This window comes from Microtus oregoni, unplaced genomic scaffold (genome assembly GCF_018167655.1).
Source record: "Microtus oregoni isolate MIOR12 unplaced genomic scaffold, Mior012 000069F_ref0000032, whole genome shotgun sequence".
Taxonomy (NCBI): Eukaryota; Metazoa; Chordata; class Mammalia; order Rodentia; family Cricetidae; genus Microtus; species Microtus oregoni.
Window position 1 is genome coordinate 4,202,366 of NW_024543976.1, and position 13,151 is coordinate 4,215,516.

At 51.5% G+C, this 13,151-nt stretch overlaps 1 protein-coding gene across 5 annotated transcripts in view; it reads right to left on the minus strand.

Moving 5' to 3' along the window:
• Positions 1–13,151, minus strand: part of Camk2a (calcium/calmodulin dependent protein kinase II alpha) — a 63,536-nt gene that overhangs the window by 27,220 nt on the left and 23,165 nt on the right. For 3 of the 5 annotated variants that reach the window (XM_041641374.1, XM_041641375.1, XM_041641376.1), the window contains exons 4-12: positions 8,974–9,028; positions 8,131–8,196; positions 7,953–8,025; positions 4,991–5,093; positions 3,273–3,356; positions 3,076–3,170; positions 2,236–2,358; positions 1,823–1,906; positions 418–460 (exon numbers count right to left, since the gene is read on the minus strand). In XM_041641374.1, coding sequence (XP_041497308.1) covers positions 418–460; positions 1,823–1,906; positions 2,236–2,358; positions 3,076–3,170; positions 3,273–3,356; positions 4,991–5,093; positions 7,953–8,025; positions 8,131–8,196; positions 8,974–9,028 — 726 coding nt within the window. Of the gene's footprint in view, positions 1–417; positions 461–1,822; positions 1,907–2,235; positions 2,359–3,075; positions 3,357–4,990; positions 5,094–7,952; positions 8,026–8,130; positions 8,197–8,973; positions 9,029–13,151 lie in introns of all 5 variants that reach the window. The other 2 variants (XM_041641372.1, XM_041641373.1) reach the window with 1 other exon arrangement.

Here is a 13,151-nt window from a genome sequence, read left to right on the forward strand (position 1 = left end):
ATTTTTGTCACCCCATCTGGGAATAAAAGGGAAAGGGTGTCACCCACTGCCGTGTTGTGTTCAACTTGAACTGAAGCCAAATGCCTGTTGTATACGGCTCTAACATCAGCGTCTCCTAAAGTCTCACTCCTTCCTGCTGGACTAGACCGCAGTAACTGTCCACTCCTCTAGTGGCCCGGCCTGAGAACCCCAGCACTGCTGTGGGCTGGAAAACCAGACTGAAGCTCTAACCAGGCTTCCGTTTGCTGACTTTTAATCTCTCCTTTCCTTCCTCCATGCCGATTGTGATGGGTTAACAAAGCCTGGACCGCGGTATCTTCTACAGCCCTGTCTCTGGGACACCCGGCTACCCAACAGTGTAATGGCATCCAGCAGGCCAGTGCAGGATGTACCGGGGACTCTAGCCCCACCACCTACCGGAGAAGTTCCTGGTGGCCAGCATAGTGGTGAGGATGGCTCCCTGCAACAGATAAGATGGGCCCAAGAAGAGGCACAGGTGAGGGGAGGAACATAGGCAGGAACAGAAGTTACATTGGGGGAAGAACAGGCAGTGTGGCCTTCAGAGACAAACCAAAGCCCCTGCCCCTCCATGTGACCCCTCCCCACCCTCCAGCCCAGAGCCCATCTGCTCTCCCTGGAGGAGCAGCTTTGGCAGGCCCAGTTCTTGAGATAGGAGCAGACATTAATAGGTCCCACAGTCTAGACAAAACTAGTGGACACAAGAACACTCGAACAGGGCTCCTAAAGACTCTGGAAGTTTCTTGTGCTGCTAGGCTTGGAGAATCTGGCTCTAGAATCAGTTCTTCCCTCCACAGCCCCTGGACTATAGCCAGGAGGATATCAACTTGGAGAAGCCATTTCTGTTGGTGAGTGGCTGGAAACCAGGGCCCGACTGGTCCTCGTGGTGTCTCTTTAAGACCTGACTCAGACCATCTCCGAATCCAACAGCCCCTCGGGTTGAGAATTCCTGATTCCTGCACTGGGAAGCTTCCTTCTCTGGGGACAGTTGCCAGTGGGGTGAGAATGACTCAGTTTCCCCGACATCATGCTGGTCATGACACTGTGGGCTTCCATTCCAGGTCTGGGAGCAGTAGGTAAGGGAGTTGCCAGTGAGTCAAGGCCTCCACATCTGTCCTTGCTGTCCCTGTCGGACACACTGACAGCTAGCTATCCTAGAGAAGCCTTCTTAGCCTACTGAGTACAAGACCTGCTGAGAAGGCTCAGCTCAGGACCCACTTTGATTCCACAGTGGCTTTCACAGGCCCCCCAACCTATCTCTAATAGACTCATCCATTCTTCCTCCATCTGGGGTTTTCTCTCTCACACACACAAGTGTGGTATCATGTCTGGTCACATGTTGCCCCCCTCCCACGCACACAAAAACAACCTCTCTTAAACCATCTGTGGTCCCCTAGAGAGTAGTGCTCCCTCTTGCAGACATCTGTAAAAACCGTCGCTCCATCTGGATCATCTCCCCCTAGCCACTTTACACCCATTTGTCCCCAAGAGTCAACTCAAAGGCCCCTGCCTCCAGGAAGGCCTCCTGAAATCCTCCCCGGAATCCTTCAGACCGGGGAATGCCACTGCCCTGCTGTGTTTCCCACCCCATCAGGCACAGTACTCACCCTCACCACGCCCCAGCAGTGTCTTGTTTGTCTGTCCTCTCAACCAGAGTGCAGACAGGGTGGGATGGGGTCAGATCTGCTGCTCACTCCCCCAAACCCTTGGTGACCAGCGTGCAAGATTGTCCAGCAAGCACATGGGAAACTGATGAAGGAAAGAAGTAGTGAGTTCAGGGATGTCACGGATAGGGAGCAGTTACCTTCAGTTTCCTTCTGGCATTGAACTTCTTCAGGCAGTCCACGGTCTCCTGTCTGTGCATGCAGGAGGCCACAGTGGAGCGGTGCTGGAGAAAGGGTAAGAACCGTGTGAGGGCAGATGGACCCAATGGCATTTGAGCAGAAATGACAACATCTTAAAGAGGATCATCCTTCATCTTGCCACAGGGCGTGGGATGGTTAGGATGGTGGCACCGGTGGGCCAGTGCCAGTGCCAGCCCCCAGTATGATGTCAACCAACCCAGAATATCCCTCAATTCAATATTGTCCCTGAGACCCACTGGGAGCCAGAGATCCTTGGATAAGGCCCCCTCAGCTCCACCTTGGAGCTCTGGGGGTAAAGGAGAAGACCTGAGGGACCAGACCTCCTGAGTGGGCTGGGCTGAAAAAGGCTCACCGAGATCCAGGGGTGCTTGAGAGCCTCAGCGGCTGTGATGCGTTTGGACGGGTTGATGGTCAGCATCTTATTGATGAGATCCTTGGCTTCGGGGGTGACGGTGTCCCATTCTGGCGATGGGAACTGGAAGGGGCAGAGGGGCCAGGTTTGCCTAGCCTGCCCCAGGCCACCCCTGCGATCTTCCAGCCCCTGACTGGCAGGGGAGCAGGCAGGGGTTCTCATGCCCAACCTCTCAGGCATCCACAAGGTACTTAGAAACTTGGGTGCCAGACACAGATGGCTACACCTGGGTCCCAGTCACTAAGCCTCTTCCTCCTCAACCTCTCTCTGTGTATACTGAAGGGTAATAGATTATGACTATGTCATAGATTGGAGTGATGGTTTCATGTGATAATACATGTAAAATATTCAGAATAACGAGACAGAAGTGCTGAGTTATTTTAATATATGGAAGAAAAAAAAAGGCATGTCTCAGACTCGGGTGTGGTGGGACACATGACTATCTCAGCACTTGGGAAGTGGGGAGAGGAGAATCAGAAAGCCTCGATTACATCGTGACTCTCAGACCACCCTGATCTCATGAGACATTATCTTTTTTAAATTAATTAATTATAAATAAATATGCTTGGGGCCTGTTCCTTGCCTCTACCTTCTTCTAGTGCTCCATAGAATAAATTCCGTTATTTTTAGACCCTAACCATTAGTTACCATGTGATCATAACCTGACTCTGCTGGTCAGTCTTGGGGCTACCCACCCTGCAGTGGTGAGAGCACTGGCCTCTTAGGCCACTGGTTCTCACCAGAAGGGGAGCATCAGCGGGAGAGGGGAGCAACACTCACATCATAGGCGCCAGCCTTGATCTGCTGGTACAGGCGGTGCTGGTCCTCGTCCCAGAATGGGGGGTACCCAACCAGCAAGATGTACAGGATGACCCCTGGGGAGAGGAGCAGGACAGGGGTGGTGAGACAGGAGAGTGAGGGGAAGTGGAGAGGGACCTCTGGGTCCAGGTGACAATCAGGCCTTTGGATGGACTCACCGCAGGCCCACAGGTCCACGGGCTTCCCGTACGGGTCCTTCCGCAGCACTTCTGGGGAGAGGTATCCAGGTGTCCCTGCGAACCCTGCTCCCCAGACACACAGACAGGCAGACACACACACAGAGGTTGGCACGTGAGTAGCCTGGAGCAAGACCCTGCAGGAGAGGGGACGAGGATAGCCCTGGAGCTGGAGAACACAGCCCCGCCCCAAAGCTGGGGTCGTACTGTGCAAACCCAGGGGTCTTGGTAAGCTGATGAGGCCTGTACTCCAGTCTGGACCAGACAGGTATATACCACACCTGCCTTCTACTTGCCATCCAGAGCCTCAGTAGACAACAATCAATCACATAGCTCCTTTTACTATAGGCCCCAACCTTCCCTGTAGCCATTACCTACCACTTGTTGGTGGCCTTTAAGAGCTGATCCATTGCCCATACCCCACACCCTGCTCAAGGGATGCTCATGAGATAACAGAAATTTGGTCCTAACTCTGGCTAAGCTCTGTGTGTGTGTGAGCTGTGTGTACGTGAGCGTGTGTGTACATGCATTGTGTGGTATATGTGTGTATGTGTGTGCATGTATGTATGTGTGTGTGCTGTGCCTATATGTATGTATGTGTGTGCTGTGTATATGTGTGCATGTGTGTGTATTGTGTGTGGTGTGTGTGTGCGTGTGTGTGAGCATGTGTACATGTATTGTGTTGGTGTGTCTATGTGTATTGTATATGGTGTGTGCATATGTGCGTGTATGTATGTTGTGTGTGTGATGTGTATATATATATATGTGTGTGTGTGTGTGTATTTACTTTCTAGACCTTAGTTTCCTATTCTGTCAGATAAAGGATTAGATGATCTTACCTTTAATACCTCTCAATACTGAGAAGACTGTTGGAATAATGAACACCGAGATATCTTAACTAGATATCTTAACTAGTCACCTCAGGAGTAGTTACTAGTTGCTGCAGATGTGTGCTAAGCATTGGGCTGGTCACTTCACATGCCTGCTATTAGTTACCGTCTTGGGATCCCTGAGGGACATGCTACTATCCTCTTCTAAGAGATGAAGAAAACAAGACTTGATTAAAACCACACACCTTGTAAGTAGCAGAGTCAGGATTTGAACCCAGAACTCTGGCTCTTACTTGTTTTTGTTTAGTTTTAAGGCAGGGTCTTACATATGTAGCCCAGGCTAGCCTTGACCCCCTGTTTTTCTGCTTCTAGTTCCAGGTGCTGGGGTTAGAGGCCATTGCCGTCACACCCAGTTTAAGCATTCTGGGTCTTAACCACTGGTCACTATTGCTTACTAAGAAGTACCCCAAAGGAGGAAACATGCCCCATTATTTCCAGTCCTGACACATGCTGGATTATCTGCACTCAAGCGCCAGGGCTTCTATGCCTATCCAGTTCTGACCTTTCCCAAGCCGCTTAGCTTGTCCATTCTCTGTAACACCCAGGGGAACCCTACAGAGTTCCTGCCAACCCTGAAGTTCATGCCCTCACAAACAAGACGTACCACTGGTCAGTGATGGCCCTTTGCCTAAACCTAGTCCTGAGGGAAAGAAGTAGGCACTGCCCACTAGCCCAGAGGCTGACTAGGAGCAACCCTAGACAGCCAAACAGCCATCTCTAGCCGTCTCATCTTGAACAGAGGGTTCCCAGGAGCACACATGTTGCCCGGAGTATGCCCCTCCCTTCCCCGCCACTCCACACCCCACTCACCAAACCATGCCTGCTGCTCCCCCTCAACCTCTATGGCCAGGCCAAAGTCCGCCAGCTTCACTGCAGCACCCTTGAGCTTCGAGGCCAGCAACAGGTTCTCAGGCTTCCCGGTGCCAGGAAGGGAAAGAGGGAAGGAGGGACCAAGAGATAGTCAGTAGGTTCAGAACCTCACCCATAGCCTGGGCATACCCAATGAGTGGCTGAATGGTTCAGGGTCTCATCCCCTCCCGCACCTCCGGATCCAGGATCTTGAGTTCCTGTGCCCAAGCGTGCAACTATGGCAAGACCCTCAGCTTTTGCAACAGAAAGATTCTTTCTCCCACAGCCTCCCCAGGGTTGAGAGCTGGGGCTGGGGAGAGCTGAGATGGACCAGGGTGACACAGCCCAGCCTCCTTAAGAAAACAGCTGCATCTTTTAGCACCAGCTCAGTGCTGTGGTCCACTATCAACCTCTCACCAGTGGCCCCAGGGACCTCAGGACAGGCATTAGTCTTTGCTTCCCATGGTGACTGCTTCCACCCCTCTAAACAGTTCCCTAGTCCCCAGCTCAGGGCCTTTGTGTTGCCTGTGCTCCCTACATGGCTTGCTCTTCTCCCAAATACCTGTCCTGTTCTCAGACTCATGTCAGCCCTCCAAAGGGCTCTCTCTAGTCTGTGCTAGCTCCTTATGTGCATATTATCACGTCCGTAAGATGGAGAAAGTGGAGCCCTGAAGGAGTACGTGACGGGTGTCACGGCAAAGGCTGACTCCATCTTACAGACAATGGGGCTTGGATGTGGGACATGGGGGATGCCCACAGCTGACCTCTGGGGCATCAAGGCTGCTGCCTCTGGCCTAGGTGCCCAAATCTTGCTACCATCTTGAGACTCTGGACAAAGGGGAACTGAGACTATGGAGTTCCACATTTTGTCTCAGCTTCCAATTCCAGCACTGCCAGGGCTGTGATGGAACCTGGCCAAATGATTTCCCTGCTCTGATGGTTGGCTTCCTTTCAGAGAAAAGGGACAGATGCCTGCCTTGTAGCACGGTGTCTAGGTGTGTAAACAGCAGTGCTTCGGGTTCTGCTTGATGGGCGCCAGGCCCTGGTGCTCAAACTTCCTGCTGGGGGCGGGGCTGAAGCCCTCTGTAGAGACAGCTGGTGTCTGCTCTGGCTCTTGCTCTTTCCCAGCCGGACTTCCAGGACCCCCTCCCGACCTTTCGCGGTCCAAAACTAGCACGACACAAAGAAATAAGACCCTTGCCCCTGACTTGGTGAGGCCTCCTTTATCCGCAGGGGCTGTGTTCCCAACATGTCCTGTGTCTCAGTAGTGTTCTGCCCTGATTTGATGAATGTACCACTAATTAGTGATTCCAGAGTGGCCTAAATCTGGGTCGCTTCTCAGCTCTCCGGCTTCCGGCTTCCTCTTCCCCAGCATAGTCTGTTACCATAACGAGAACAGACCCTTGGGGAAAGCCACCCTTCCCTCGGACTGAGACCTTGTCCCTGGGCCTACCTTTTTGTCACCAAGGTAGAGGGAACTCACCTGGAGCACAGGTAAGACCTCAAGTAGAGCCTAAGATAGTACGAGAAAGGTAGGGAACTTTTTCAGAGCACTGTGCCCTGAGCAAGGATGGGGACTGGCTGACTAGGGAGGTTATCCAGGCTCAAAAGGGCCTGGAGTCAATCCTGGTGGGAATGGGGGTTGCAACTCTGGGAAGCCTGAGAATTCCTCAATAACTCTGGGGCTCCCAAGTTCTTTTGTATTTCAAACTGGGGCTGCAGGCAGTGTCCACAGTGAGTGTTCCTGCCAGTGCTACCCCAGAGGACGTCCGCAAAGTTGCTGATGTCCAAGATTCCTGGACACCTGGCATGCTTGTCCCAGAGTGGCTACCGCAGAAGCTGAATTGGATTAAATAGCTTTCTAGACCTACGCTGTGGGGGAGGGGCCCAGGCTCTGGGCTGAAAGCAAAGCCAGGGGTCCTTGTCCTTGCTCAGACTCCACTGAAATGCAGGCCCTTGACAACCCCCCCCGGACTCTCCGTTTGTTTCCTCGCTTGTAAAATGAGGGTTCTGTGAGTTACTGACTGCTGATGTCACAAGGCTGATGAAGGAGCTCCGTGAGGTCCATACATACTGGGTAAGGTCACGTAGCCCATGACTGATAATGCTAGACTTCTTAATGCTATCCCTTTCCTTCAGGTGGGCAGAAAGGGGGTACAGAGGGTCTCCAAGCCCTGATTTCTTCTCCTCTGCCTGACAGAGACCCAGGAGCAAGAGAAACAGGATGCCTGTATTCCAGGGATGTTGTGGTTTCCGTTAACAACCTCATCAATGGGCAGAGGTTGCCATGACAACCCCTCTGTAGGGAAGCTGAGTCACCTGGAAGATAGTCCAGCTAATGGGTTAGAAAGATGGCTCAATGATTAAGAACACGGGCTGTTTGCTCTTCCAGAGGACCAGGGTTTGTGTCCTAGTGCCCACATGGAGTTTTGAAACTGTCTGAAACTCCAGTTCTAGGGGGTCTGATGCCCTCTTCTGGTCTCCACAGCCACCAGGCATGCATGGGGTGCACATAGGCACACACACACACATGTGATGCATATACATAAAATAAAGAAACTTAAAAAAAAAGTCAAGTAGTTACAAGGCAGGAGGCTGAGTTCTGCTCCCTTTCCAACCCACGTGGCCGCCTCAGTCTGATACCCTTCAACTGCCTGGCACAAGCAGCGTGAGGCCTAGGCCTAGTAGTCCTACCTCCCTGAACTCAGTTTCCTGACCGGACAGCTTTGACAGCTGGGAAAACAGTCACCCACCACAAGGTGGAGAAATTAAAGGAATTCAGGGGGAATACAGAGCAGAAGACCTGGCTGAATGACTGAGTTCCCTCCCCAGGCCCCAGTTGGAACGGATTTGGGTGGTGCTCTTTATGGGGGTAGGCTGGGAGAGCAGAGCCAAGGGGCTGGGCCTCTCCAGGGTTACTCACCTTCAAGTCTCGGTGCACTACTCCCATCTGGTGACAATGCAGCACAGCCTCCAGGATCTGCTGGATGCAGTGACTGGAGAGAAAGGGGAGGGGTCAGGCCCCCTGGGAAGCTGGCTGCAGGCAAGGGCACCCTCCCCCTCCCTCCAGGCGCCTCTGCTAGGCTGCACCTGGTACTCACCTGGCATCGGCCTCGCTGTAATACTCCCGGGCCACGATGTCTTCAAACAGCTCCCCACCAGTGACCCTGGGGAGACAGGCACGGAGTCACCCTTCCACTGAGACTCCAGGTGCCACCTGGCCTGGAGGAACCTTCTGGAAATCATCTGAGAAGGGCAGGGCCAGGGACCTTAGAATCCCAGCCCTCAAAGGAAGAACTGGATCATGAATGTCCCTGCTGCCACCCCCTTCCTGTTTTCTGACATAGCCAAATTTCCTGATGCCTCTTCCTCCTCACACTGGGTCCAGACCATTGGGGACAATAGCGCAGAAGCAATCATTGGGTCCATGAGGCTTCTGGAAGCCCATGGTCCATTTGGCTTTGCTTAGCTTGCTTTTCTGTTTATTTTAAAACCATTTTTGTTTTTTTAATCACGTGGAAGCTATGGAGATTTCTCGTGTGCTCCTGTCCCCAACATGCCTGCCCCCCAACACCACTTTTTTACAGACCAGGCCAGCATCCTCACCGATTGCCACCGCCCACCCAAGAACAACTGACGCCTGTCATTTTGTTCCTGCTTTGACAAACCAGATTTCAAAATGGAACTTGATATCACTACCATGAGCGGCAAGGCAGCATCACTGGCCACAAATAGAGAAGCAAAAATAAACTGATGATGCTGGTCGAATGTGTCTGGTGTTTTAAACAGAAAGACCAGCTTGCACAGCTTGGGCAGTGGCCGGCGACATTTAGGGGAACTCTAAGAGCATTCGGACTGAGTCCTCAGACCGAGTCCATCAGGGCCGTCCCTGCCTAGACACCCTTCTCCCATGGCATGACGGGGGGAGTGTGGATAAGACTCACAGATCGAAGATAAGGTAGTGATGTCCCTCCTCAGAGATGCTGTCATGGAGCCGGACTGTAGACAGGGCCAAAGCAACTGGTTACACGGGGTTCACTGCTCACCACCCCTCTGTCCCTATTGGATTCCTGGAACCACCACCTCAACCTCAGTCCCTGAGCACAGACTTTAACAAAAGCAAGGGGAATGGGCTGACCACACCAAGACCCCCAACATTACTGAAAGGGGACTAGGCGTAAAGACTGAAGACCTCTGTGTGTCAGCTTGGTCCCTCTCCCTGTTCCAGCCCTCACATCCATTGCTGGGCAAACCAGAGTGCTACAAGAGCCGGTGGTGCCAGTCTCTGCCACAAACTGGCTGTGTGACAGTACCTGGGCAAGTTACTATGCCTCTCTGAACCTCTTTTTTCCTTATTTAGACTGTGCTAGGTCGTTACAGGAGTCCCATGAGGTGCACAGCCGTGCCCACTCAGTGCTGGCCCCCGACTGACATCCCTGCTCTGCAGTCTAAGACAATAGTGTTCCCTGGGGCTGGAGTGAGAGGGACAGCAGTTGGTTTCTGCACTCTGAAGCCTGCAAATTTGCCATCTCTTCACACCTCATTTACCGGGAACAGAGAGGCAAAGCTCCCAGGAGCCCAGAGCTCCCTAAATTGCTCAGCTTTTAAAAGAAGGGCCTGCAGCCTAGGACTGGCTCTGGAAGCTATGGCCTGTTAGCCAAGGACCAGTTCTCACAAGCCTAGGGTTGCCCATCCTTCTCTGTGTCATTGACAGTCAGGGTGGGCGTGCTAACTGAGACAATTAGGATCCTCCTACACAATAGAAGCCACACAGCTGTTGAAATGATTCGGAAGTTCACCCGCTGGTTTGGAATCTTCTCCAAATTATGTCGTTTGGTGAAAAGGCAAAATGTAAAGCTGTGGCGTTCTTTCTTTTTTATTTTTTCCCTTTTTTATTTTATTGATTTTTATTGAGCTCTACATTTTTCTCTGCTCCCCTCCCTTCCTCTTCCCTCCCCTTCAACTCTCTCCCAAGGTCCCCATGCTCCCAATTTACTCAGGAGATTTGTCTTTTTCTACTTCCCATGTAGATTAGATCCGTGTATGTCTCTCTTAGGGTCCTCGTTGTTTTCTAGGTTCTCTGGGATTATGATTTGTAGGCTGGTTTTCTTTGCTTTGTGAGTGAGTACATGTGATAATTGTCTTTCTGGGTCTGGGTTACCTCACTCAAAATGGTGTTTTCTAGTTCCATCCATTTGTGTGGCGTTCTTTCTAAAAAAGATGTTTGAGCTCAGGTCTGATACACGTCTGTCTGGGAAGATGAAGAAGTGGACAACAGGGTTGTAAGCTCCCTTCTCACTGGAAGCCACAGCTAGCATCACTGGGTGTGTGACAGCGGCCTTGAGTACAACTCAGTGTGGAGCCCTTGAGTGGTCCATAGCCTTCAGACTCATATATAAATTCAGTGGACTGAGAGGCAGTTCCTGAATGGATGCTCCAGGGGTCGGGAGATGGCCATCAGAGATAGGTGATGGAGGGGGAGGTGTTTTACACAATCTTAAATGAAAATGGTAGAGCTTTTCCCTTTTGATAGCGCTGGGGATTAAACGGAGCAAAGGGATGTAGGGATGTTACCCCTAAGCAGCATCCCTAGACCTTGTCTGTGGCTGTTGTTGATGTTTGTTGCTTGTTTGTCTTTAGAGAGACATAGCTCAAATTCACAATCCTCCTGCCTCCTAAATGCTGGGATTACAAGCATGTCATGTGCCTGGAATGTTAACCCAAGTGTGAAGTATACTTTCTCTTTTAGAGTTCTCTCTCTCTCTCTCTCTCTCTCTCTCTCTCTCTCTCTCTGTGTGTGTGTGTGTGTGTGTGTGTGCACATAAGTGTGCAGGTGCCAGCAGAGGCCAAAATGCCTCAGGTCCCCTGAAACTGGAGTTTCAGGTGGTTGTGAGCCACCTGATGAGGGTGTTGGGAACTTGGGTCTGTCCCTCTGCAGGAGCAGTTAAGGGCTCTTAATTGCTGAGCCATCTCGCCAGTGAAAGCATTCTTAGACGCCTGTAAGCTGTAAAGGCTTTGGATATGAAGTGTCTCCCAAGACTCGAGTGTTAAAGGCTTGCTCTCCAGTGAATAGTGCTATGGGGAGTGACTGGATCGTGGGGATACTAACCTCCACTCATTTGATGGACGTTTCCATTGTGGAGATCATAGCTGGATGGGCTATCAGCAGGTAGAGCATGGTTCGTGAATATCTTCCCATCCCAAACTATTCACTGAACTCTCAGGTTGCAAATAGCCCCTCAAGGTTTCCCATACTCTGGCATGGGCATGAACTTCTGAGGTCTGTCTATCATAAGTGGTGATGGTACCACCCTCACCCAGGCAGGAATGGAGGGGTAAAATGTCTGCAGACACAGCTGGATCAGCCTGTACTGAGATCCCCACTCCCACGCCTTTGGACAGGACAGTGGACACAAGCAGATAACAGCCCATCTGCCTTGCCTGGACTTGCCAAGCAGAATAAGATCTTGTGAGATTTCTCCAGGCACGATGCCCTCTGGGCTCCTGCACCATATCTATACCCTGTTAGATTTCTCTGGCAAGATGGCATCAGCTTGAGATGAGTTATTGGGCAAGATAGGGGCCTTTCCAGCTTCTTCAGCAGTAGTCCATGGCTTCTGTTCCTCTGAGATTCTTCTGGCATCATGCTCGACTCTGCTCCCCACAAATAGCCATGTTTACTCAAGTGTATTCCCGCCCTCATTTCTCCTGACAGCCACAATGCCTAGAAGAGGTCTGAGCATGTGTTAGAGCCTCCAGCGAACTTGACATTGTGTGAACGAGGAGTAAACACCTCCATGGAGACAGTGGAAAGGTGGCAACTCCTCTCTGGGCTCTTGCACCTCAGCATGTCAGGGTGTCTACCTGTGCCAATGGTGCAGAGCAAGGGCTGTGTGGGGTCACAGGTGAAACTTGTCTCCTGGGGAGATCGTGCTGCAAAATGGGCAGATGGGGCTCGGGGTCCTGAGCAGTGTAAAGCACGTTCACCCTGGCATTGCACTATGCTCTCTTGAATTACCACACCTAGCAAGGCAGGGTAATTCTGAATTTCCAGAAAAGTCTGAATTTCAGAATGGTAAGGCAAGGTGTCTAGGGTTGGCTAAATAGTAACAAAGCAGTGTTTGAGCCACAGCTTGTTACCCCACGGCCCATGTACTCCTGTTACAGCCTGGAGTGGGAGGGAGAGAGACATAGACAGGAGCACTGAGTTCAGACAGAGCAGCTGCATGCACAAACCCATCTGGATACGTGTGTGTGTGTGTGTATGTGTATGTGTGTGTGTATCACACACATCACATATATCCCATACACACACCACACATGCACAGAAATACCACACATAGACACACACACATACAGAAATATCTAGATACATGTGTGTGCACATCACACACACACAGATACCACATACAGACACCATACATGTACAGAGATACCACACATAGACACACACACATACAGAGACATATAGATAACGTGTGTGCACATCACACACACAGAGAAACCTCATATAGACATCACACACACAGAGAGAGCAACCACATGTAGACATTACACACATGCAGACACCACACACATATAGAGACACACCACCGAGACACACATATAGAAACAAACACAAAGAGAGATGATACACATGCACAAAGAGAGACACATACAGAAATATGCACACACAGAGATACAGACACACATACAGAGACAAAGACACATGCACAAACACAGAGATACCACAAACACACACAGATAACACACACACGTATGTCACTCTCCTCTTCCCAACCTGACAGCCTCCTTGAGGACATGGGTTTCTATCAGAGCTCCCTGGAACCTTCCATCAGCAGTGAGCGGTGGAGGACCCAGGTAAGCAGAGCAGGGTCCAGCTAGGGCCCTCCTCCAGCTGTGGCCTTTGGCCTCTTCTCTGCTACTGGCTGCCTCTGGCTGCTATGCAGGGGAGGGGAGGGGCCTCTGCTTGAAATAGCAGGTGGAGGAATCTCCCTGGGGAAAGTTAACTCTTCCTGCTCTGTGCAGGAATCTGCTTCCCCTCCATGAGAGAAGGCAGAGCTATAGGAACTGGAGCTCCCTCAGAGAACTCAGAGGCAGCTCACCTGGAAACAAGCCCCGG